This window comes from Folsomia candida, unplaced genomic scaffold (genome assembly GCF_002217175.1).
Source record: "Folsomia candida strain VU population unplaced genomic scaffold, ASM221717v1 Fcan01_Sc001, whole genome shotgun sequence".
Taxonomy (NCBI): Eukaryota; Metazoa; Arthropoda; class Collembola; order Entomobryomorpha; family Isotomidae; genus Folsomia; species Folsomia candida.
Window position 1 is genome coordinate 7,419,669 of NW_019091193.1, and position 22,103 is coordinate 7,441,771.

The following is a 22,103-nucleotide window of genomic DNA, read 5'->3' on the forward strand; positions in this document are numbered from 1 at the left end:
ATTGTGTGTAATTACATATGTATGTGAGCAACGACGAGAAATATATATTGTTCTTCTGTTTAGTACTAAATAATGTTTTTTCCTCATGTTCGGTATATTGATTATATCCCTTTTTCAACCGTGAACGCAATAAATGAAGAAAATAAAATGAGGAAAATGAATACCAAAAAGTGAGACAAATTCTTTAATCCAATAATATCCATGTCGTGTGAAATGTTACTTTCACCAAGTTTTTGCTTCTGCTTCACAATGTGTTTCCTAATTGTCCATCCACTTTCAGATTTAACCCACAAATCAAACAATAAGCCCGACTCAACAATTCTTTGATATGCTCTCATCCCATGATATCTAAATTCAATCGGAAATACAAAATAAGTTGGCACCGTTCCCCCATAATCTAACCCGAAGCAACGCATTCGATCATCCCCTCTGAAATTTTGAACAGTATTTTCAAGTTTTTGTACAACCATGTCCCTAGAAGTTAAATCTGTGTAGTACGAGTAATGTCCTGCCCGGTTTCCGTCAGCGATGAATTTTTCCCTAGTAGTATTTTGAAACTGGGCTTGTGTAAAGTCCATGAAAATTTGATGTTCCAAATTAATTCCTAAACGTGCAAATTCTAGTTGTCCTTCAATGTACAATAGTTTGAAGATGCTCTGTCCCCTGATATGAATGATCTGGTAGGACGCGTTTACAAAATCTTGTAAAGATGCAAAGGTTGATGCTGAATACGGTGCGATAATGCTCCCTTCGATAAAAGTAGAGTACACAACACACAAAATGATGCATGAAAAGACAAATAATAGCTCCGGAATTGTCCCAACTTGTTCCGATTGTCCAAATAAATGGGAAATTTTGATGAAAATTTTACAAAAATAAAATTGTGCACTTGTCGCACCGACGAGAGGGCAAAGTAGAAATGCGACTATGCAACAGTACCACACAGAAGGACGAAAAGGTAGCAGCCAGGCAAATATTGTAACTGGGAAGCGTTCCCGAAATCTGCAATAGGCGATAAAATTGTAGCGTGAACCACTAAATCCCAGCAGATTTGGAGGTACGATTATTTTAGATGTCGCAGAATCGAATAATTCCGCCACCCTGGTTTCTACGGAAATTCGCAGTTTTTGCCTGACCCAGGTTTTGTGATCAATCGTGAATTTGGCCGTAAAGTTGAGGTATTTTTCAAACAAAAGTATTATTTCAGCATCCGCCGTGCATCTGGTTGCTATAAATGTCGAGCTTTGACTTTGCGAACCGAGTTTGGCTGCGGTTGAGAACGTCTCACAAGGTGTTCTCACCCAAACGAATTTTGTCCAGACATGGGCACCAAAAAAGTTGAGGTTGAGTTTCCTGACAAAGTCGGGTTGCAAGAAGTCTCTGAAGTTCTTGTGGTGAGGTATTTCAAGATGTAGCCAAGTTTGACCCAGCTTGCTGTAGTACTTAACATTGGAATGGTTGTTTTCGCAAATTCTAATAATTTGTCCCAAAAAATATTCCATATTTGCGATATTTGAAAAATTACAAGCTGCAATAATTGTAAGTGAACTGGTGGTGTCAAAAGTCGCCAAAGATAGTTGAGAATTGTTTTTGAATGAAATGTCAGGATTTATTAGAGATATGAAGCACAAAAATGAATGTTTCATTACATAGCGCATATTGTATGAAGATTGGAACAGATTATGAGATATGGAGTCAATTGTCCACGTTTGTTGTGGGTTGTGGTGGAAATTGATTAGCAATTTATGCAGAACAGTGTTGCCTTGTTCAGATTGCAAAGGTCGATTTGATTTAATAGCTACAGTACACGTTTCAAAGCCTTGGATAAATTGCATGCAGATAAATAGGGAAATATAATTGTGGATACGATGCATAATACAAAGCTAGAAATACGCAGCTTCTTAATGCAGGTGTCAAGAAGTAACTATTTCTAAAATTTATGTATGAGTATATATATATTTGTATGTGCTTAATGACCTCTAAAAAATTACAATGTCTTAAAAATGCGCAATATCTATGGATTATCATGAGCTAAATATTCAAACATATTATAGCTCCTTAAAGTGCACTTGGTTTTGATATCCTGACAGCTCCAACATCGGAGTGTAGAAATATGTAAATAAGTATGCATCTTATTCTGATATGGCATATTTGACAGGTACGACTTATTCGTATGTTACACTTATGCTCAAATATTTACAAGAGTACATGACGTTGACAACCCAAAATATTTATACAAATCTATGGATAAATACATAATTACTGATGCCGAATTTATTGAAATCTCCAACGAACATGATCCGCTTTGCAAGAAATAAATTTTATTTTAGCTGATTATATGTAGAATATGAATAAACAAAATTGGAAAGCAAAAATATATGTATTTAAGATAGAACTCGCTGTAAACATTTGTGGTACATGATAATATCCGCCTTTAGAGATGCCCAAGCTTTCTTAATGTGACAAAATTTCCCTGTAAGTAGTAAAATATAAATTACTTGGAGAAACTGACAGCATTAATTCAAACATGAAAGTCACTTACAAGAACGACTGCGGCGAAAACCCCCCAAAGGAGAATGTGATTATACAAATCGGATGACTTTCTCCTCTCCTCGGTAAACTTTTGTAGCTGTCGCCCCTACGGAAATTGGTTTCAGGAGAAGTTAATTACTTGAAAACACGAATGGACAACTCAACAACTCACCAAAAAAAGGACTTGACGATGGTAGCGATGCAGCTCCAGTTGCAAGTTGGCGATGCGTTTGTCCCCGTTTTGTTGAACTTGGTGAAGTTGTGACCTCAATGAGTTGAGCTCTTGCTCAATCGCCAATCGATTTGCCACCTCCTTAATATTTCTGAAAATAATAAGAGCAATGTGTATTTTGCTTGCAGTTTTAAGGTTTAAATGATAATAAATTAAATTGACTTACTGGTCGTCGATTTTATCCCAATCACCCATCCTGCCAAATGTCTGAGACTTAACGTAGTATCCGCTTGGCTGGGTAACTTTATATTGGTAATAATTAATCTGGTAAATTTATTGCAGTTTAATCACAAAAAACATAAACGGCCAATTTATCGTGTAAGGACAATTTGATCCTACTCCAAGTTAAGTAAATCAGGTGATCCAGTCATGATTTCACATGATCATTAGAATTTTCATTTATACGCTAAAAATTCCTTATTAATGCAGATCACGATCACAATAGCTTAATTCTGTGGGACATTGCTGTTGTGCATTAGTTAAGTATGCACATAGTAAAAATTGGAATGATACGTATGTATGGAATTGTATTTAATGCCTCTAAGGATAAGATATGTACATACATACGTTACAACTTGAGTCATACTCTTCTACTTTTATGTGTTAGTGGGGACAAGGTCTGGCGTCTTGCCATTGCATCACACCACCAGATGCACACCGACCTACATTCATAAAGACAAGAAAAAAATGTTCGGAATTGACTCGGACTCCTCATTGATTGATGAATAGTTCAGTTAATATGTGCTTTTCATATATTTATTCATGGAAGAAATCTACAAAAATAGAATTCTTGACGTCAACGGTATCATAATGGACGCTATTGTTAACCCGACTTAAAATTTGTCATCATTGTTATCAAAAAATCGATGTTCGCGTATTAGTAAGCCATTTAGCTGACGAAGAACAATGTGGCCTTTGAAAAAGACAAATCATCTTAACCCAATTTTTGCATTCTGGTGTCTGGATGAAATGACGAAATTGTAGAAGAAATTATTGGGCGATGCAGCAATCCTCGTGGGTAATTAGATTGTATGCATCTCATCTCAGCGTTCACGATAATTTTCTGATATACACTGGTTTCCTAATTACGGGTGTACTAATGATGCGCTAATTACTTGTGAGTCATATGTATTGACAATGGTCAATTTCACTAATTTGAGTGATAATATTGAATAAAGTCTTGTGCGGTCAGTAGTGCAGTCTGCTTTTGTCGCTTGGAATATATTTATTGAGAAATCAATCATGCATTTTACTGTTGTTTTAACCATTTTCATACATGCTGCATTTGGCGTTCCCATTTCACCAGGTAATATGAAATTCAATTTCTCTTGTTACTCGCATGCTAATATTTTAGATATAATTTCCCGAAATTTAGGACACTTCAACGCTCATGCAGATGACTTTGGTATGGCTGTTGTAGATATAGAAAAAGATGTGATTCTTTCTCCTGGAAAAGGTATGTAGCTAATTATCAATAACACTAAAATATGCATACGTAACTCATGATAAAATTGATCGTTAGGAGGGAACAACTTCAACGCAGAATCGGAAAACAATGCTCAAGCTGTTGTCACTGTGGGCGGTGCTGTTCATGGTTTCGCTACAAACAGGAGTTAGAAAATATTCCAGAAAATATTAAGAAATTTGTAGATTTTCGTAAATTTTAATAAATTATTTAGCTGGGGAAGAGTTTAACGCGGTGTCGAAGAAACAAGGGGTTTCTCAAGTTAGAGTAAACGGAGACCTGTTCATAGAAAATTTGGACCCTTCAGGTATTTAGCCATTATTGCATCTTTCTCAATAAATGATGACAATTTTTATAAACTTTATTAGTTAAGAAGTTTGATGCATCTTCCGAGTCACATGGTCAGTCCTTAGTACAGGTTGGAAATGTCGTTGTGGTTGCGGGAGCTCGTGGTAAGAATTCACGAATATTATTTTACTGAGACTTGCTCCCAATTATTAAATTCTTATCTATTTCAGGAGGAAAACATTTAAGGAGAGATGTGAAAGATGGAATCGGTAACGTCTATTTAACTAATAAAATCTCGTATGCTAAATAATGGCCACTTTATAGATCAAGCCCCCTGGGGAGCTGCGGCAGTCGCCGAGCAGAATTCGAAGCCATGGGAAACTATTAACCACGGCCCAGACGCTACTCCTGTGGGCGATTCTCCCATTTCGAGCCTTGTCCCTGATTCAAATCTTCATGTAGATCAGCCCACAGGGTCCAGCGTTAGCTCTGTCGAACCATCGCCAGTGACTGAAGTCTCACCAGCAGCCCCTCACGAAGAACATGTTCCAATCCCTGGATCTGAAAGTGAAACTCTGCCTCACCCGACTGAAGGCCAAAATCACTCATCTGTCCCAACAGGTACATAAGTACAAAGTTAAAATGAAAATGAAACACATGAAATTTGAGAGACTGCTTTTATTAGAAAACACGTCAGCCCCTACAACGTTCACGACAAGTGAGGCGTCAACATTTGAGACTTCGACAATTGTTCCAGTCGTTACCGACGCTCCAAAACCACACTCAACAGAAATTGTCCCAATCATTACAGACGCTCCTAAACCACGTCCAACGGAAATTGTGCCAGAGTCAACTACGCATTCGAATATCACCATAATCGATGAAAATCCGGTTCATGTCATTCATCCAAGTATGATTTTATTTTTCACGATATAAAATAAGCAATAATCAGTAAATATGTAAATATGTAAATATGTATGTATGTATGAAGTTTAATGCGTAAAACTTATTTCTAATCAGGTGGTGGATATCAGATTGGAAGTTTGAATGCTGTTTCAAAAGGTCAAGGTAGCAAATCCATGGTGCAGGTTAAGGGATTTGTCCAATATTAATATGATCATTGACTATCAAATAAGTCATTATCAACTAAAATTTTAACAAATTAATTCGAACTTCCTTCTCAATTATAAATAAAATATTTCGTTGTAAAAATTTTCCCAATCTGTTTAAATAAATTGCTGTGAATCATTGCGGCCAAATCCAAAACTTGATTTGAACGTTCTAGGGAGTTCCAACCCTGGCACCGATAACGTCCTCCTTCCCATAATGGGCGCATTCAAATGACACTCTTCAGCCCCGTCGTCGTAAAGTGGGACTGAAAAAATTCATAAAATTATAATTTTATATTTAACTTTGAAATTATCATTAATAAGATGTCGTCCGTGTTGACGAATAAACAAATTTTAGTATTTACACCTTTGTAAATAACTTACAATGCATCGACAAGTAGTTGGGGACACGATTCCTCAGTCTTTGACAGCAGCAATAAATCGCGAGTATTACGAATAAGATTATCAGTGTGGGTAGCATTATTCCAAGGAAAGTCGATATTTGCTGGATGTTTGAAGGATTCATATCCTCATTTGGAGACGACGCCAATCGATGATATAGATGTGGACAACCTTCTGGTTTAACGTATGATGGAGAATCGTCATCTGGAAATCTTTAATATGACAAACGTATGCAAATTAATTTTAAAAGTTGTATAGTAAGTTTTTATATGCAAACCCCACCCATCAGTATTTCTGAAAGATGCGTCATTTCCAATTTCGCACATTCTGTGTCACTTGTGAACGTATGAAAAAAGTAATTTTCTGACTCTCTGATCTCTGAGTACTGCACTAAACGCACTGAAACTTGCCTTGTATGTTGTACGAGAAGTAAACGCTGGATATTTTGTCTGCGTTGATTTCTAACTAGATCCTTGGCATTTTCGTTATTAGTCAAGATAGAAAGAATTGATGCACCAGAGACTTAAACGCTTTAAATGCCTTGCACAACTCATATTTTGTCGTACGAGATTTTAGCCATCTTTGCCCTATTACGACTTACTGATTCATGAGAAGTAAACAATGCACACAATTTACGAGTATTGTTTACTTCTTATTGTTATCAGCCCCAAAGTTGTCAAAGTCCAGTTGCTTCATTTCCATTCAGCTCCTTCCACAACCTACGACTTGACTTGTGGACTTAAGTTAGTAACAAGGAAATTTTATGTATATGCGTAGTTACAGAATATTGTCGCAACATTCTTTAGGTGATAAAATTGTTTATTTAATTGATAAAAATGCAAGTATTTACATACGTATTTATATTCATAAATATGAAGTTAAAATATATGCCTAAACATACATATGTACACACTTGTTACGAGTCTTGCCCTAGTTTGATGTTCATGTCAAATACTGACCGTGTAAGAATAATGACTCATTGGGATTTTGAGCTTTATTTATTTATCAAAGCAGACACTTAAAGGTCACAATTATAAGTATATCACAATTATATTGGGCAATATGCGATGAATTTTCTATTGAAGAAAGCTATCGTTGTTTAAATCCTCCATTTCTGAGCTGAGCTTGTTTATGCCCAAGACGATTTAGTCTCAATCGTCAATTCAAAACAATAAATTGTGTTTCAGAAATTCAAGAAGTACTTGGGAACTAACTTTACGAACTTGCAGATGCGATCTTTATACTTAAAAATGCAATGATGAAGGTCATCAAGGGCGGAGACCCAAGATTTATCCCAGAATGCTTTTAATCGTCATCATCAATTATTTCAGAAATATGTACCTACTTTCACATTCAATCCGTACAAGTCGTGTATGTGAAGAAAGACGTTGTTTTACTTAATGATTGATTTCGTTTCAAATCGTCGCATGCAAATTTCGAAGAGAAAATCATTATCCATGTAATCTTACTTATTACTTTGCAAACTCTTAGCAGGATGTTTTGTTTATATTTTGCCAACCACAAATCCCCAAGAGGTGTAAATATTTATTATCTTTCTGCCCAAAATGATGTTCTCTTTTCCGCAAGCTCAGTTCATTTCAGCCATGCAAGTAAAAAAAACACTAACATCGTACAAATATACTATCTAATACCCAAACCATAAAGTACCAGACCTTCAGATGATTTTTAAGTTGTAATTAATTTTTTAAAAATTCAGGCTAATTCCCGTACTTGTGAACGTATTTGTGCAAAATGGAAGAATCTGTTTGCAACCGTTCCCTTAAAGGACTTGTTGTTGGCATAACCTTGATTCAACTAGTGAGTTCATAATACATACATAAAAAATATTTGTAGTTACATACATGCATATTTCCTTGTTTTTCTCTTATGCAGATCTGTTCAATAATTGGTGTAATTGTGGTTGTTGTCTATGGACTGGCTAAAATCGGAGGAAATTTATTTGGGAGTAAGAATGCTTCAAAAGTGGGGGAAGTTTATCAAATTGGCTATTTCCGATTGGGTGGTAAGAAATCGTGTCGGACAAAATCCGATACTCAAATCTACCCTTGACATTTTTAAATTAAACTTTCCTAGTTTTTCAGGAGGAGCGATAATTATCTTCCTCTTAATTTTCACAATTATATCGCTAATACTTGCGAAACTGTTGTATGCAGGAGTTCACAATGTACGCAATCTATATATTTTATTGCAACTCATAAATCAGTACAAAATTAAATAAAGATTATGTATGTCTTTCAAGGCTGAGAAGAAAAAATGTCTCATCTGGATCGTCGCAAATGTCATAATTCTCACCCTATTTGTAGCAATTATTCTAAACGTCTGGATTTGGATTGTCTCCAATCAGATGAAACTTCCCATTGTTATAGTTGTCCTGACCTTCATCCCACCCATTCCTGCCTATGGGATATTTCTCGTGTTCAAATTTTGGAGACAATTGAGCAATAATGGGGACATGGAGACTCAACGTAACTCTGGGGATGGTGAAAGCATGCTTTAATTATGTATATGCATTAAAAATTGAAATAAAATGCAAAATTAGTGGTAAGACTTTGATAAGCACTTATTTGGAGGGGGATTACTTGGGTAGCGTTGCAATTATTAAGCACCTTGTAACTTCTATGCAGAATGGCAGCATTTGATATTCAAGCATTTATTGGAAGGGGAATTATTTGGTTGGTATCACAAATACTAATTTACATCGTGTTTATACTACGTGATTCCAAACAAGAACACGATAAGTAATAATTCCGATTAGAATCTGGAATCATTGTCGGTTTTGGGAATGTAAGTGTTGCAGAGAATGAATGGATTGGGAGACCCGAGTGAGAATGAGTCTTTTTGTGAAGTACAATCCCCGTGTAACGGGTTTTCTGAAAGCAAATTGCAAACCCTAGGAACCCGCAAGCTTGCACTGAATCCGAGTTGGGAGTTAGCAACACCATTTGAATGGCCTGCGATCTTTACGCTTCTGCGTTCAATCAGTTGCTGTTGTTGCTTGCTGCTGGATGATTCTTCTTTGGATGGGCTTTTAATTTTTACTATTTTGTAAACAAGGCTATTACATATGTCGTTAAAGGCTTGATCCTAAGCTCACCTTGACGAACGTGTAAAATAAGAAGAAATCCACTTTATTAGTTATAAATACTGGTTTTTCATAAATTGCAAATGTATTTTACAAGATGCCATAACGTAACTTGCTGCGCATCTTTGTAAAGTATGTATTGTCCATTAAGCCCAGTTATTTATGTAGATACGTTGCCATTTAGACAAATAAAACGTTGTGAGGGTCAATTTCTTTTGAGTGCACTGCTATTTTTTAAGGACATTTATTAATCTGGTGCATTTGAGGCTTCAGAAATCTTAAACATGTACAATTGTATGATTTGCTTTACTCCGGACGTGACGCAAATAAAAGTAAAGTGGTGACACTTTTGTTAATCGTAATTTGAGCCAATATTAATTGTTGATTTACTGTGGTCATGTCATATCACTTGACATTGGAGTTGCCTGCATAAGTTCAATTTATTTTAAACTGGACACCGCATCAGAATTTATCAATTAAGACAATATGCTCTAATTCATGGAGTCGTATATATACGCAATCATCAATTTTAAACCTTGTCATAAATAACATTCTTTCTGGTGGGCAGGACAGTTTCGCAATGATGAAGCTCTTTGTTTTTCTTGTCGTAGCCGTTGCGGGTAAGTTTTTATGGAAATTCTCAAATAACTAAGCGTCTAATGAAAACGTCTTTATAAATGTAAACGTTTCTAGTCGTCGCGGGAAAAGAGAAGGAGGCGGAGAAGATTGACTCCCATGATGAAACCCTCTTCGCCGATCGCGACAGGCTGTTGGACAATCTCTTTGAGAATTATAAAAAGCGTAATTATCCAGACAAGACAACCGTCCAGTTTGGCATGTATCTCATCAACTTAGATTTGGTTAGTTGTTCTTCCTTCATAAAATGTGATTACTTAACTGAGATATGGCTATTGTACTGCAGGATCCAGAAAAAGATATGCTCAACTCGGACGCCTGGCTGAAGTTTACTTGGACAGATTCCCGATTAACTTGGGATCCGAGTGAGTATGGTGGGTTAAAAAATATGAGGGTTTCACCTGACCAGTTGTGGTTGCCGGATACGCTTTTGTTCAACGGGTTAGTTTATACTAACTTACTTTTACCAATAAATTCATACAAATTGCTAACCTAGGACGCTATTTACTAATGAAACATGTAGACCGTCAATGGAATGCAGAGCCACCAACGCGATTGTCTACCCCAATGGAAAAGTTCTATGGATTCCACCATGCCAGCTAAAAACACATTGCAATTTCACCACTGACACCAGCCAAGAGCAAACATGCATACTGAACTGGGGAAGCTGGACGTTCGATGCGTTAACGATGGGACTTGAATTTTTCGACGGGGTGAGATATAAATTTGAGATGATTACTAAATTCTTGATAGAATTTTCATATTTTTTTAAATTAAATTTGTATTTGCATTGCAGGAAGACAAGGTGGACACCTCTCACTTGGAATCACAAAAGTATGCAGTGACGAAGAATGAAGCCATCAGGGAGGAGAAAGTGTATCCCTGTTGTGTTGAACCTTATCTCAACCTCAAGTTTACTCTCGGAATTAATCGAGCTAAATAAGTAATTTGAATGTTTTACAATTCCATGTTAAGAAACAATATGATTTAATTCTGAATTAAAATTCCAATAGTTTAAGCGCATAAGTTCGCACGTACAAGTTGCACAAGTGTATTAAATTGTCTTGGGAATACTGTTTAATTAACAAAGCTTTATAAAATTGCATGTTTTGAATTTCCTCTTAAAATGAGACTGAGGTTGACGTTGTGCGAATTATCGTCTCCGGGTTGGATTTATCAAAACCATCGTTCCTCTAAGCAGGAAAACTACATCACTCCACATCAAATTTTGCTCACTGACGAGGAGACAACTGAACGGAGGTGGTGGGTTTGGTACTGCATTTGCGTTGCGCACATAGCGTTTAAGTAACAGGAGCTGCGCCACATGCATTTCATACCCAGCATTTTTCTATTTTTTCCACCATAAGCTCAAATGTCGGGGCAACCTGAGACATTTGGCGCTATATGTGGAACATATAGTATGTTGTCAGGCACTCTTATGGGAAATGTCGGGGGCTCGTACAAAAAAACGGTTGGGCGTAAAGAGATGCCGTAAAGTGCATTAGATGCCTCTCGAAAAGTTTTAAAATGACTTTTTTCTAATTCATGGTATCTTGAACCATTTTCAAGAAATTCAATAAAAACCGATTTTTCGGTTTCGAAATCATAAATGTTTCGCTGAATGAATTGGGTGCATAACACAAAGTTGTATGTAATAGCAAATATGTTCATAACCGCATTATCTATAATATTTACTCGAAAATTTTTTCGAAATAATGCTAGGTACAGGCGGTAAGTTCAAATTTCCGAAAAATTTTGCAATTTCGGCTACCAATTTCTCCACTGAGCTACAGCCTAGACGATACATTTTGGTAACCTAAACTAAACGGGATCGTATTGGGGAAGGTCCCGGCTAGTGCCCTCGACTGATTGACTTTTTCGAAATAAGCCTTGGTTTTTAAGATATGGCGCGATTTCTAAAATTAAAATCCATAACTCATATTTGGTATGAAAAAATAGAAATTTTCAGCGGTTTTGCCGCATAGCTTGTTATCTGGATGTTGAAGAGGTCAACTATAAAACCATACAATACAGCCAATGTACATATGTGGAATTAAACCGAATTACAAAAATAACTAACTGAACATTCTGGCAAAATATCTAACAAATGGACAATATTGATCACACAATTAATATTTTGGTGTTTATGCAAGATCTGTTAAGCGTAATTGTTATAGTCTTAAATCAATCACAAACCTGGACGAAATACAAAAGCTGACTCGGCAATTCCCTGGAATTCTCGAAACCCGATCGCAGGTTTTTGTGGGATTAAAGCAACCCGACTGTCTCTGCATTTATGAAAATTTGAATGTATCCAAGTATTTCAAATATTTTTTGGGTGCAACGTTTAATTATCTGAACCTATGTAAATTCGATTGTATTTATTTCAGACTTTGACTTTAACAATGTAAATATGTACGTAATAAAAATTATTTTAGTTGTTGGGAAGATATTTGGATATATCTAAGAACACACTCATCTAAATGTGAATGTGATTTAATAAACTGGAGGATGGAAATAAAATTTGCTGGTACAATTCCTGCTCTAAAAGTATCACTTTCATTCAGTAGAAATGTTAACTAATGTTCATCTTAATAAATATATGTATGTATGTATACTTACACGCGCATTTGAACATATACAATATACGAGTAAATAGATACATGCATGTAATCATGGAAGAAGATACTATATATGCAGAATTATTAATTAACCGGTTTCGAGGATTACGTTACATATGTAAAGGGTGTTAATAAAGTCCGATCCCATGCATTTTTTGGAGCGTGGTTGTTACAAATTCAGCTGGAACTTTTGAACCAGTGAAGTTATTTATTTCAAATTTTTACCATGGGAGGAACAACTAAACGTGTAAGTCATGAGCATCTTAGAGTTGAGATACAAACATTGCATCAGCAGGGGCTTAAACCTACAGAAATTGTGCAAAAATTGGGCTGCAGCCGCAGAACGGTTTGGAAATGGAAGAATAAAAATTTTGTCCACGACAAAAAGCGACCAGGGCGACCCAGAAAGGTGTCACCTACCACAAAAAGAATGATTAAAAACAGACTTTGCAAGAAAACCGGTAGTTCATTACGTAATTGAGCAAGGGAGTTAAATGACTCAAAACGCTATAAAGAGAAGAAGAAGCAAATTAACTGTGTGACCGTGCAAAAATTTGTGAAAACTACGAAGTGGGGTCACACAGCTTACAAACTAACCAAAAAAACCTCTCATGTCACAAAAATATATCGATGACCGTCTGAAATTTGAAGAACTCCTTCAGAAAAGTGCCCATTTGAGTGAAAAAAGACTTGGTGAAGAATTGCGCAGTCACATCCTTTGGACTGACGAATCTATTATTGAACTATATCCAAAATTGAACCAACAAAATGTTCGTTACAGGACAGAAAACAAATCGGATGTACCATCAAGAGCGATCCCAAAATTCGGGCTTAAAGTTATGGTAGCGGGTGGATTTTGTGCACGTTGCGTGACCCCTCTACATATCATACCAAAAGGCCAATCAGTCAATGCAAAGCATTATATGGAAAAAATATTACCTATCTATTTCGATAGCATGGGGAACAAGGAAATATTTCCGAATGAAAGAAAAATAGTTTTCATGCAGGATGGTGCTATAGCCCATACAGCAAAAGCGAGTTTGAGTCTCATCAAGACGCAAGTTTCAACGGTCTGGAGCAAGGGGGTGTGGGCCGCTAACGGCCCAGATTTGAATCCCCTGAAGAACCAGTGGTCCATACTTCAGGAAAATGTATACAAAGAGCCACAACCCCGGACGAGGGAAGAGCTAGTAAAAAAAGTTCAAGATGTATGGAATTCGATTTCCAGAGGCACATTGGAAAAATTAGCACAGAGCCTTAAACAAAGAGTTGAGGGCATGGTTAAAGTAAATGGTAACAAGACCAAATACTAAGGTAAATATGTCGAACATTTTTTGTAAGTATCACGGGTAGTTTTTTTTTATACTAGCCTTCACTTTTTTACAGGAAAAATGGGATCGGACTTTATTAACACCCTGTATATAGCAAAGAAGAAGTAGAAAACTATTACACAAATTACCCACGCACTGCTGCTCAGCCATGTATCCATATGTAGCCAAGAGGACGGATCGGCGGAATAAAAATAATATGCTCCAACGATCGCGATGACGAAACCGAAATGGATAGCTGCATTTGACAGAGGAATAAAAAGAAGAAGATCACACCGCCGCCACCACCAACCATACCAACCAATCCATTATTATTATAGCATAATTTTTTATTTCGACAAAAGTTTTAAGCTTGCCATTCTTTGTGTGATTGTCATTTGGTCCGACTTCTGAGAAATGGTTGGGGAGGAATTGGCCACAAAGTTAGTTGGCTGCTAATGTTGGGTCATACCAGAGAGACAGGAAGAGAGAGAGAAAGAAAGAAAGTAGGCAGAGTTTGACATGGTTCACTTGGCTTCATCTTCCAACGTTCGGTACGCGAGTGTGTGTGGTGGGTGGCTTGAATTGGCAGGTGATGGAGGATGCAAGAATTTTGTGTCAATTCTCCGCACCTAAAGTTTGCACTAATCCGGATTTTGGAATGTTGTAAAATTTCATAAAATCAAAACCACGTACCGCTGCGTGCCATCATCGTCGTCGTCATGCTTTCCTCGTGGTGGAAAAAGTCAGAAGAGAGTAAAAGTCGTTGTTGAATGTTGAAAGTTTTAGGAATTTTTACTTTACTTGGAATGAAGCGGAGCGTATTAAACTGAAGGATATTGCATTACATTACTGTTGGTGGATGTAATGTAATGTAATGGGTTGGATATAAGAGATAAAATAGGTCGTCCTCCTCGGCGTCTCTTTAGTCGCAGTTGTCTCCGCTCTAGCTAAATCGCATTACTTCTCTCCAGCACCACCACTCTGGCCTCGTGGTGCTTCACCGTATTTCCATCCACCAACAACTGCTCATTGACATCATTGCTGCAAAATAATCCGGGCGCAGTTAAATCTAATTTTAAAAATTACAATGCTCAAATTTATAATTTCCGAGAAACGACGACATACTTTGTAGATATTGTGGGACACAACACAAGGCAGAAGAAAGGAGTGAATGGGTTGTAAAGATGGAGAAAGGTGTAAATTTAAGCTGGAGAAAGTCAACTCAAGTTTCCCCAACAGCTGTGTTCTCGTTAGTTATTACCAGTTGTAAACATAATGGCACTCACCATACCGCCACCAGCCAGCCAGCCAGCCAGCCAGCCAGCCATGGAAGCACACATCAACCAAGAAACCATTCTCTCTTACCTCATTCCTTTCCCAGCCTTCCTTGCCTTCTACCTGCTGCTGCTGCTGGTGGCCATAGGAAACGTGACCCCCTCATAAAATTTTAATCCCACACTAAACACAAACTGCCCAAGTTTTAGAGTTTGGTATTAAAAATATTGACGAAATTGTCCAATAAGGCGGATGCGTAGGGGTCACTTTACATTGATACTTGGATAGTTTTTTTTAGTCGTGAGGATGCCCTTCAACCAACCACTCACTCGAACGTCCTGGGTGGTGGGGGTGTGATTTAGTGTGATAAAGTAACCAGCCGTCATAGAGTCCTCCAGCTGGAGAAAGCAAATAGTTTGTGTGTGCAGTGAGAGGAGAGCAGAGACCAAATACCAAACCTCCGAGTAGAGAGAGAGAGAGAGAGGAAGAGAAAGCTGGAGTTGAAGTGAGACCAGAAGAGATAAAAGGCGAGGGAGTCGTAGTAAGTGGGTAGTGTGGATGTGCATTCAGAGAGTGAAAGTCCTGCTGATGTGTTGTTATACTTATACCACGACCACCACGGGAAGAGGAAGGAAGAGGGTAAGAGTAGTATGGATGGTCGTAGTAGTGGTGCTGCTGGTGGTGGTGGTGGCAAGGCTAGAATTTTGTATAATATTGACTCAAAGAAAACAGTATCGATCTGGTCCTGCCGGTTTTCGGAGAGAGCAGGCGAAGAAGAAGAAGAAGGGCCAGCAGCAGCAGCATCAGGGCTGCGTTGAGCACATTCCTTCCTTTCTCTCAATGCGACAGACGGGATAATCGGTCCACCACCACGTTCACTACTTTCCTACAACCAACATTTCAAGATACATGACATACCAGAAGAGGAAGGAAAATATGCACAACTAAGTAATTGGAACTCGCATAAAAAATACGCTATTAAATATGCAGCAGAACAGAACAAGGTGCAACTGACTGCTGACTGAGAGAAACAAAGAAAAAGAAAAAATTCAATCTCAGCTTCATGTTGGTTTAACCCTGGTTTCGTTTATCTTTCCATCACGCAGCCATTGTTTTGACGGGCAGAGAGAGAAAGAGGAGTTCATCTGATCCAACACTACAGAAATGTGTAGAAGAGAACATGTTACTGTCCGCGGTAGTGGGCGAGTGGGTGTACGTAGGCAGAAGGTATCATTATCATTTCATTCCCGTTGTGTGCATAACCTAACTTTGGGAGGGTATCACCTTCCGGATGATCTCGTTGAATTCCACTTATCCATTCTCCAACCGGGTTAATAACTCTGTTAATAACTCCCAACTCGCATGAAATGAATACTCACAATGAGTACGTATATATTACTTTACGTATGTATATATTACAAATTTGATAACGTTGAGAGAGCAAAGTTGATGCTAAAATTACAGCTAAAACAAATTGTTAGATACAATAAATGCACTTTTCTTGAGGTGAACTTGACTATTTATGCACATGCATGTAAACATTTATAAAAAACACTTATGATCAATTTTTTACTTTTGAATTATAAAGACGCTAATAATTTTAAGTATATAAACCAATATTGCATATTATACCTGAAAGTCGTATTATTAGTTCTTATGTATCCCGTCTACAAATCAAATTCTTATTTGACACAGAGAATGAGTTCCGGTATCCTGAACAAAATGCAATAATAAAAATTAGACAAATATGTAGGGCATTAAATAAGGTTTGCATCAGTACATGCATGTGCATATGTGTATATTTAGCATGTAATACTGTACATACCTTCGGCTGGATATGGAATTATTCATGTTTCCTCTTATGACGGACAAGGGTGTACTTGCAGGAGAACGATTTGGGACACATGTTACACTTGAAGGCTTGATCTGGTAGAAAATCATTAATTAATGTTAAACGTATGTATAGCACTGTATGTACATATTTGAATATTTAAGTCTGCATACTATAATCACGGTTTTTGGTGCTATTTGACTTTGAACTTTTCGAGTACTGACAACTTCTTACAGAGGAAGAATTATGTATAACCCTTCCATAAATTCGCATGGGTTGTTCCGGAATTAATTTTGGCATACTCGTATGACCAGAAAGGAAATTATTGGGTTTGTTTTCCTCGTTGGGAGTATGGTTTTCTATTGGAATTTAAATAGTCAATTATGAGAAAATGAATGATAAAGTAAAAGTATTTGCACGTAACTTACTGTCAGCGTCCAATTGTAGAATTTCATTGTTTACGGTCTCAATTTCTTCAGCTTCGATTGCATTCGGTTCCTCGGAATTGCTCTCTTCATGAACCGGGATGGAATTATCGGGTTGAGCAGGATCATCTTTTATTAAAAAATTACCATTCACTCGAGTTGATTAAATTAGAATTATTTGTGCAAAAAAATTGTGTAAAGATTATTAAATCAACTAAAAAAATTAAACACAGCTAACTTGGAAGAGTGACAACTGCTTTCTTCTTGATAATGCTGATTATTCTTTTCATTCTCTCCCTGAGTAGGCTTTGCGAATTCAAAATTAATGTTTCATTTGCCTTGTGAATTTGATTTGCTCCTTTGTTCTGTTTTTTGATCGTCTTTTTCGTTTTTTGGATGTGTTGGTTTAATTTTTTGACTTCCTTGTTCATCTCCTCCGATTTGGCAATTTCCTCAGTAATTGATTTCTCTAGCTTGCTGAATAGCCGTTTTTCTACTGTTGCAATGTTTTCTGTAATTGATTTCTCTAGCTTGATACATTGGCGTTCTTCTACTGCTGCAATTTCGTGTGTAATTATGGTGCCAATCTGTCCCCACGAGCAATTGATTAGGTTTCGAGTTTCGTCAGTCTTTTGTATTATTTCTTGAGCCGACTTTTCCAAATTTGTTATTCGATGCTCTATGGATTTCACTGAATTTTCCAATTCTGTTATCCGATTGTTCGTTTCTCTCTCCAAATGCATTTCAGCTCGCAACTTATTCAGGATTGATTTCTCAATCGATGGAATGTAATTCTGAACCACTTGGCTCAACATGATTTCGATTAATTCGTCCATCCTGAAAAACAATGAAAATTTAAGATCGTTTTTTTATGGAAAAATAATTAAGAAAATTTAATTGTTTTACATTTTGAAGCAAATCGGTGTAATACTCTGGTTTTAAATAGTGTGAACCAACAACAGAATAAACGTTTGCGAGTTACATTTGTGACAGCAACGGAGATTTGGTGATTGGATGAACTAGTGACTCACAACCTTACATAACAAGATAATAAATCTTTACTCGAGTTGGCTTTAAAATCCGACCCGGTATCCGATGTTAGTGGCCTTATGTAACTAGATAAATATTGGTACATGCGTACATGGTACATGCGTGTTTGCTCCAACTTATTCTTCCAATCTCCACAGACAATGAAAATTATGTAATGTAGGTTATACATACTTAATGCAAATGCAACGTAAAATTCTAATCGAGGTAATTTGAAAAGTATGAGATTCATAATGTTTTATCTTGCATTATGAATTTGCACTAATTTACTCGCAGAATGGCTTAGATTAAGATTTTGCAAAATATAGTGCATGTATAAAGCTTTATTATCCGCAAGCTCTTTGTATGTACATAGCTGGGACGCACAGCATATATTTTTTACTGTGTTTCATTCCTAATAAACGATATGCTTACTACTGTGACACGACAATTTGGTAAAAAACTGACTTTGCTGCACTAGCAAACGAAGGAAAAAGACGGAAACTATTGTATTCCGACTATTATTTGGACTATTATTTGAGGATTGGATTTGGGGTGCTGTGTGAAGGAAGAATTTTGCAAAGTTCAATCTCCGAGTAAGATTTTCTTACGTTGGATCCTGGCTGTTGGGCTGTTGGTCGGCTGGTTGTTGGTTGACGTGCTGCGGGCCATAGAATGAGCATTTTAGTTTGCAATTTTAATTATTAATTAGCTTATCGTAGTTTTCTTATTAGTACTAATGCATAATATATTTTCCTGATATTTTAAGAGCAAAATCCTGCCGTGTGGAAGAAATGTTGCTAAGATTTCGAACCATGAAATTTTACAAAATTAAAGATTTTGCTTTAGGGAATATTTAAAATGCAAATATTCATTTAATTTAGCGATATTCGAGATAGTTAAGTAACTGATGTCTAATAACTTTTCTGAATTGATATGTTTCTAAATGCCGAATAAAATTTACAGTATGAAAATGATATCCTATGCATAATTTTCTTTTAAAAAATTATGCGTATAATTTATATTGTACAATATAAAACTCCAATTGTTTCTAAACTATTTGATTAAGAATTTAAATGTTAATAATTTGTAAATATCTGACCGGAGTATTTGATTAAAAATTGAGTAAAATTGAGAAAACGCCAGCAAAACAAGGCAAAGCTTTGAACTTTGCAAATTACACAATGGACGGATGCAAACTAATGATGGAAAATTGCACGAGTTGCCTCTGCATACGGAGAGTGAGGCAAGTGTGGTACGTACGAGAGGCGTTGGATGATCGTGAATGAGGGGAATTCATCGTTGCTGGCTTATGGGAGTGAGACGGAAGAAATTTGAGGGGTACAAAATCCTCACAGGTTTTTCTTAGGTTGACTCTAGACTCGTCCACAACTCGTCGTACGGGAGGATCGGCTGCAATAGACTCTCCGCTTTCTCGCCTTGCAAAATCCTGTGCAAGTCGGACTTGGATGCGGATAAAGAAGAATATCTGTATTTAATTTATGACAAAAAGTGAGACTAACTCGCCCACGTTTTAAGAAAGAAGTATTTTTTGTTATGCCCAGCAATGGTTGATAATTCTGATGGATGTAAGCATGTATGTAATCCATGTAATTATAGTTCAGCGTTGGCTAAAATATCTAACATGCATTGAATACATGCGTGAAAGCAGCAATGTGCTTTAGAAATAAGAATTATCCTGCAATTAAGGAGACGTGTATTTAATGCATATGTAAATATGTTTCCATGACAATGTAATACATTTATTCATTGGATTCTTTGAATCTGTCAGAGATAATACGTTTTCCATGTTTATGTATTTTTAAAGTTCTACTGTACTATTTAATAAATAGTAAAAGTGAAGTTTAACACTTGTAAATCGGAAATAAAAATTCGTGGATCGCTCGCACAACTTTACTTTTACTACACATTTGAAGGTGGACCATACTATTTTACCTACTTAAAACCCGAATCCCAATTATATATTTACATATATTCTACACCAACTATAATTTTTAGTTTGTTGGCTACTTGGTTTTTTATGCATCGTAGAAGTTGTTGCTAATGCTAAATGCAAACCCTTATTTGGCAATATATACATAAATGTGATGCGAACTAGAGTAAAGGGATAGTTTTTTAACCAGTTACCTCCCAATTGCATGAATGTCATGAGTAGGGAGTCATGTAATTGTGTTACATCACAATCGTTTAGTGCATACAACAGTTTCCAGGTACATGAATGTCAAGTGTAATGATAATTAGTCCTTAGAAACACGATGGGGCGTGGATCAAAATTATAGAATTATGTGCATAACCAAAAATAGTACAACAAAATCACAAATTTCGACAACCAAAACTAAAGAATAGCCATACAGATTCTTTGTGTCGTAGACTGTGTTCAACCGTTCAAGAAAAATTACTGGGATAATGCAAATCCATGCATTGTGATTTTCTGAGTTTTAGGACAAAGGACGACTGGTTTTGAAAGTATTAGCCATTTCGTTTTATGAAACCAGTCTTGGTCTTCAGCGCTATAGCACAATGGGCAGTGATGCTTGCCAGCCAAGTTCCTGTGTAAAAATTTAATTCATTCCATATCGGAATTTATAACTCATATTTTTGAACATTTTGTGATCAAACCCACCCCTCGGTTTCTGGTTGTATCTTCATTTTTAATGTGGGCTTTTGGGCAATAAAATAAAGAGTTCCCACTGGCTGAATAATTGCAGGTACATACATAAACCTTCGTTTTTAGCGTGGGCTAACGAGCCATAAAATAAAGAGGTGGCATGCCCATGAAATATCGGCTGAATAATTATTAGAGATTTTCTAATTGTGGGTGCAAAGGACATTGATTCAATTTGGCAGCTGGGCTGTATCTAGTTACACGATTTTCCTGAGGAAATATGGGGGCGAATGGGTTAAATTAGCTAATTTGTAACTTGTAATGTAAATTACATTATGTAATCCAATTACTTCAAGTGTAACTTGCAACGCAAGTATTTAGTTCAATGCAATTTAACGGGCAAAGTAACTCAATTACTAAATTTCAAGTAATTGATAATTGGTAATCCAATTACACTGCACAATGCAGTTGGCCTTTATGCAGAAACAAAAATGGTTTTTCATGGAATTACTTCGAATCAGGACGCAAATCATATCGGAATCCATATTATGTACTTAATGAGTTTAATTTATTGCACGAACACTTCATGGTGTTGTTTAGTCGGCCATCCGGATAACTGAAATACACATCAGTCTACTATACTAATAACAATAATCAAAACCAGAATGTCGAATTTTTCTTAAGGTTTTTCGAAATTCGAAAAAGAAGAAACAAATAACGCGGAGAAATTTAAATATTTGTGGTTCCTTTAATTTTTTTCGAATTATTGAAAAACCCACTCTTGGTTGTTAGTAAGCATTTCGATATCTTTTTCCATCTTCGAGTCATCAATTCAATGATGGAATAATGTATTAAAATCAATTTTTTGCTGTTCGAAATCGAAATTCCGAGTTTGATTATTGTTACGCATAATGTACTAAAGTGCACTAAATCGTACATTATAATATTTAAAAATACTCCAGTAACCATTATCTACACCATCGCAAAGGTTGCATTGTATAATGGCCGCTTTACTTACGTAATATTTAATATTACGCTTTTTAAATTCGGGCATTTTAAAATATTATGAATGTTTATAAATTTCACAAGATTTTCACAATTTTGGTATTGCTTCAATTTAGTTAATTCCTACGTACTTACAATTAGATTTGCTTCGTTATTTGTCATTACTAGAAACATAAAGCTAACAAATTCGTAAATATGTCTGCGATACTTCATTTAA

The 22,103-nt window shown here is 36.4% G+C and overlaps 4 protein-coding genes across 6 annotated transcripts; 2 read left to right on the forward strand and 2 right to left on the reverse strand.

Annotated features, from left to right (window-relative positions):
* Positions 1-2,298: 2,298 nt before the first annotated feature.
* LOC110841877 lies at positions 2,299-3,298 on the reverse strand. Its single transcript, XM_022087577.2, has 4 exons — positions 2,931-3,298; positions 2,705-2,855; positions 2,543-2,638; positions 2,299-2,473 (listed from the first exon to the last, which is right to left on the reverse strand). The coding sequence occupies exons 1-4, from the start codon at positions 2,957-2,959 to the stop codon at positions 2,435-2,437; spliced, it is 315 nt and encodes a 104-aa protein (XP_021943269.1). The 5' UTR covers positions 2,960-3,298; the 3' UTR covers positions 2,299-2,434.
* A 623-nt stretch (positions 3,299-3,921) lies between these two features.
* LOC110863237 lies at positions 3,922-5,676 on the forward strand. The gene is made up of 9 exons (XM_022112493.2): positions 3,922-4,070; positions 4,140-4,220; positions 4,287-4,376; positions 4,444-4,536; positions 4,598-4,681; positions 4,748-4,786; positions 4,842-5,138; positions 5,203-5,427; positions 5,538-5,676. The coding sequence occupies exons 1-9, from the start codon at positions 4,007-4,009 to the stop codon at positions 5,627-5,629; spliced, it is 1,065 nt and encodes a 354-aa protein (XP_021968185.1). The 5' UTR covers positions 3,922-4,006; the 3' UTR covers positions 5,630-5,676.
* Positions 5,416-20,137, reverse strand: LOC110841801. Of its 3 annotated transcripts, none has more exons than XM_035850984.1 (9): positions 19,358-20,137; positions 18,867-18,916; positions 17,468-18,066; positions 17,233-17,358; positions 16,978-17,163; positions 16,799-16,899; positions 16,606-16,686; positions 6,011-6,240; positions 5,416-5,892 (listed from the first exon to the last, which is right to left on the reverse strand). In XM_035850984.1, exons 3-6 carry the CDS (start codon positions 18,063-18,065, stop codon positions 16,817-16,819), a joined length of 993 nt encoding a protein of 330 aa, XP_035706877.1. In that variant the 5' UTR covers position 18,066; positions 18,867-18,916; positions 19,358-20,137; the 3' UTR covers positions 5,416-5,892; positions 6,011-6,240; positions 16,606-16,686; positions 16,799-16,816. The 3 variants fall into 3 exon arrangements, with proteins under 3 accessions (XP_035706877.1, XP_035706870.1, XP_021943189.1); XM_035850977.1 differs by having other exon boundaries at positions 18,136-18,916; positions 19,358-20,136; XM_022087497.2 differs by lacking the exon at positions 19,358-20,137 and having other exon boundaries at positions 18,136-19,316.
* Positions 9,600-10,804, forward strand: LOC110863238 (acetylcholine receptor subunit alpha-like 2). The gene is made up of 5 exons (XM_022112495.2): positions 9,600-9,751; positions 9,825-9,991; positions 10,054-10,208; positions 10,291-10,480; positions 10,564-10,804. The coding sequence occupies exons 1-5, from the start codon at positions 9,712-9,714 to the stop codon at positions 10,708-10,710; spliced, it is 699 nt and encodes a 232-aa protein (XP_021968187.1). The 5' UTR covers positions 9,600-9,711; the 3' UTR covers positions 10,711-10,804.
* Positions 20,138-22,103: the final 1,966 nt, after the last annotated feature.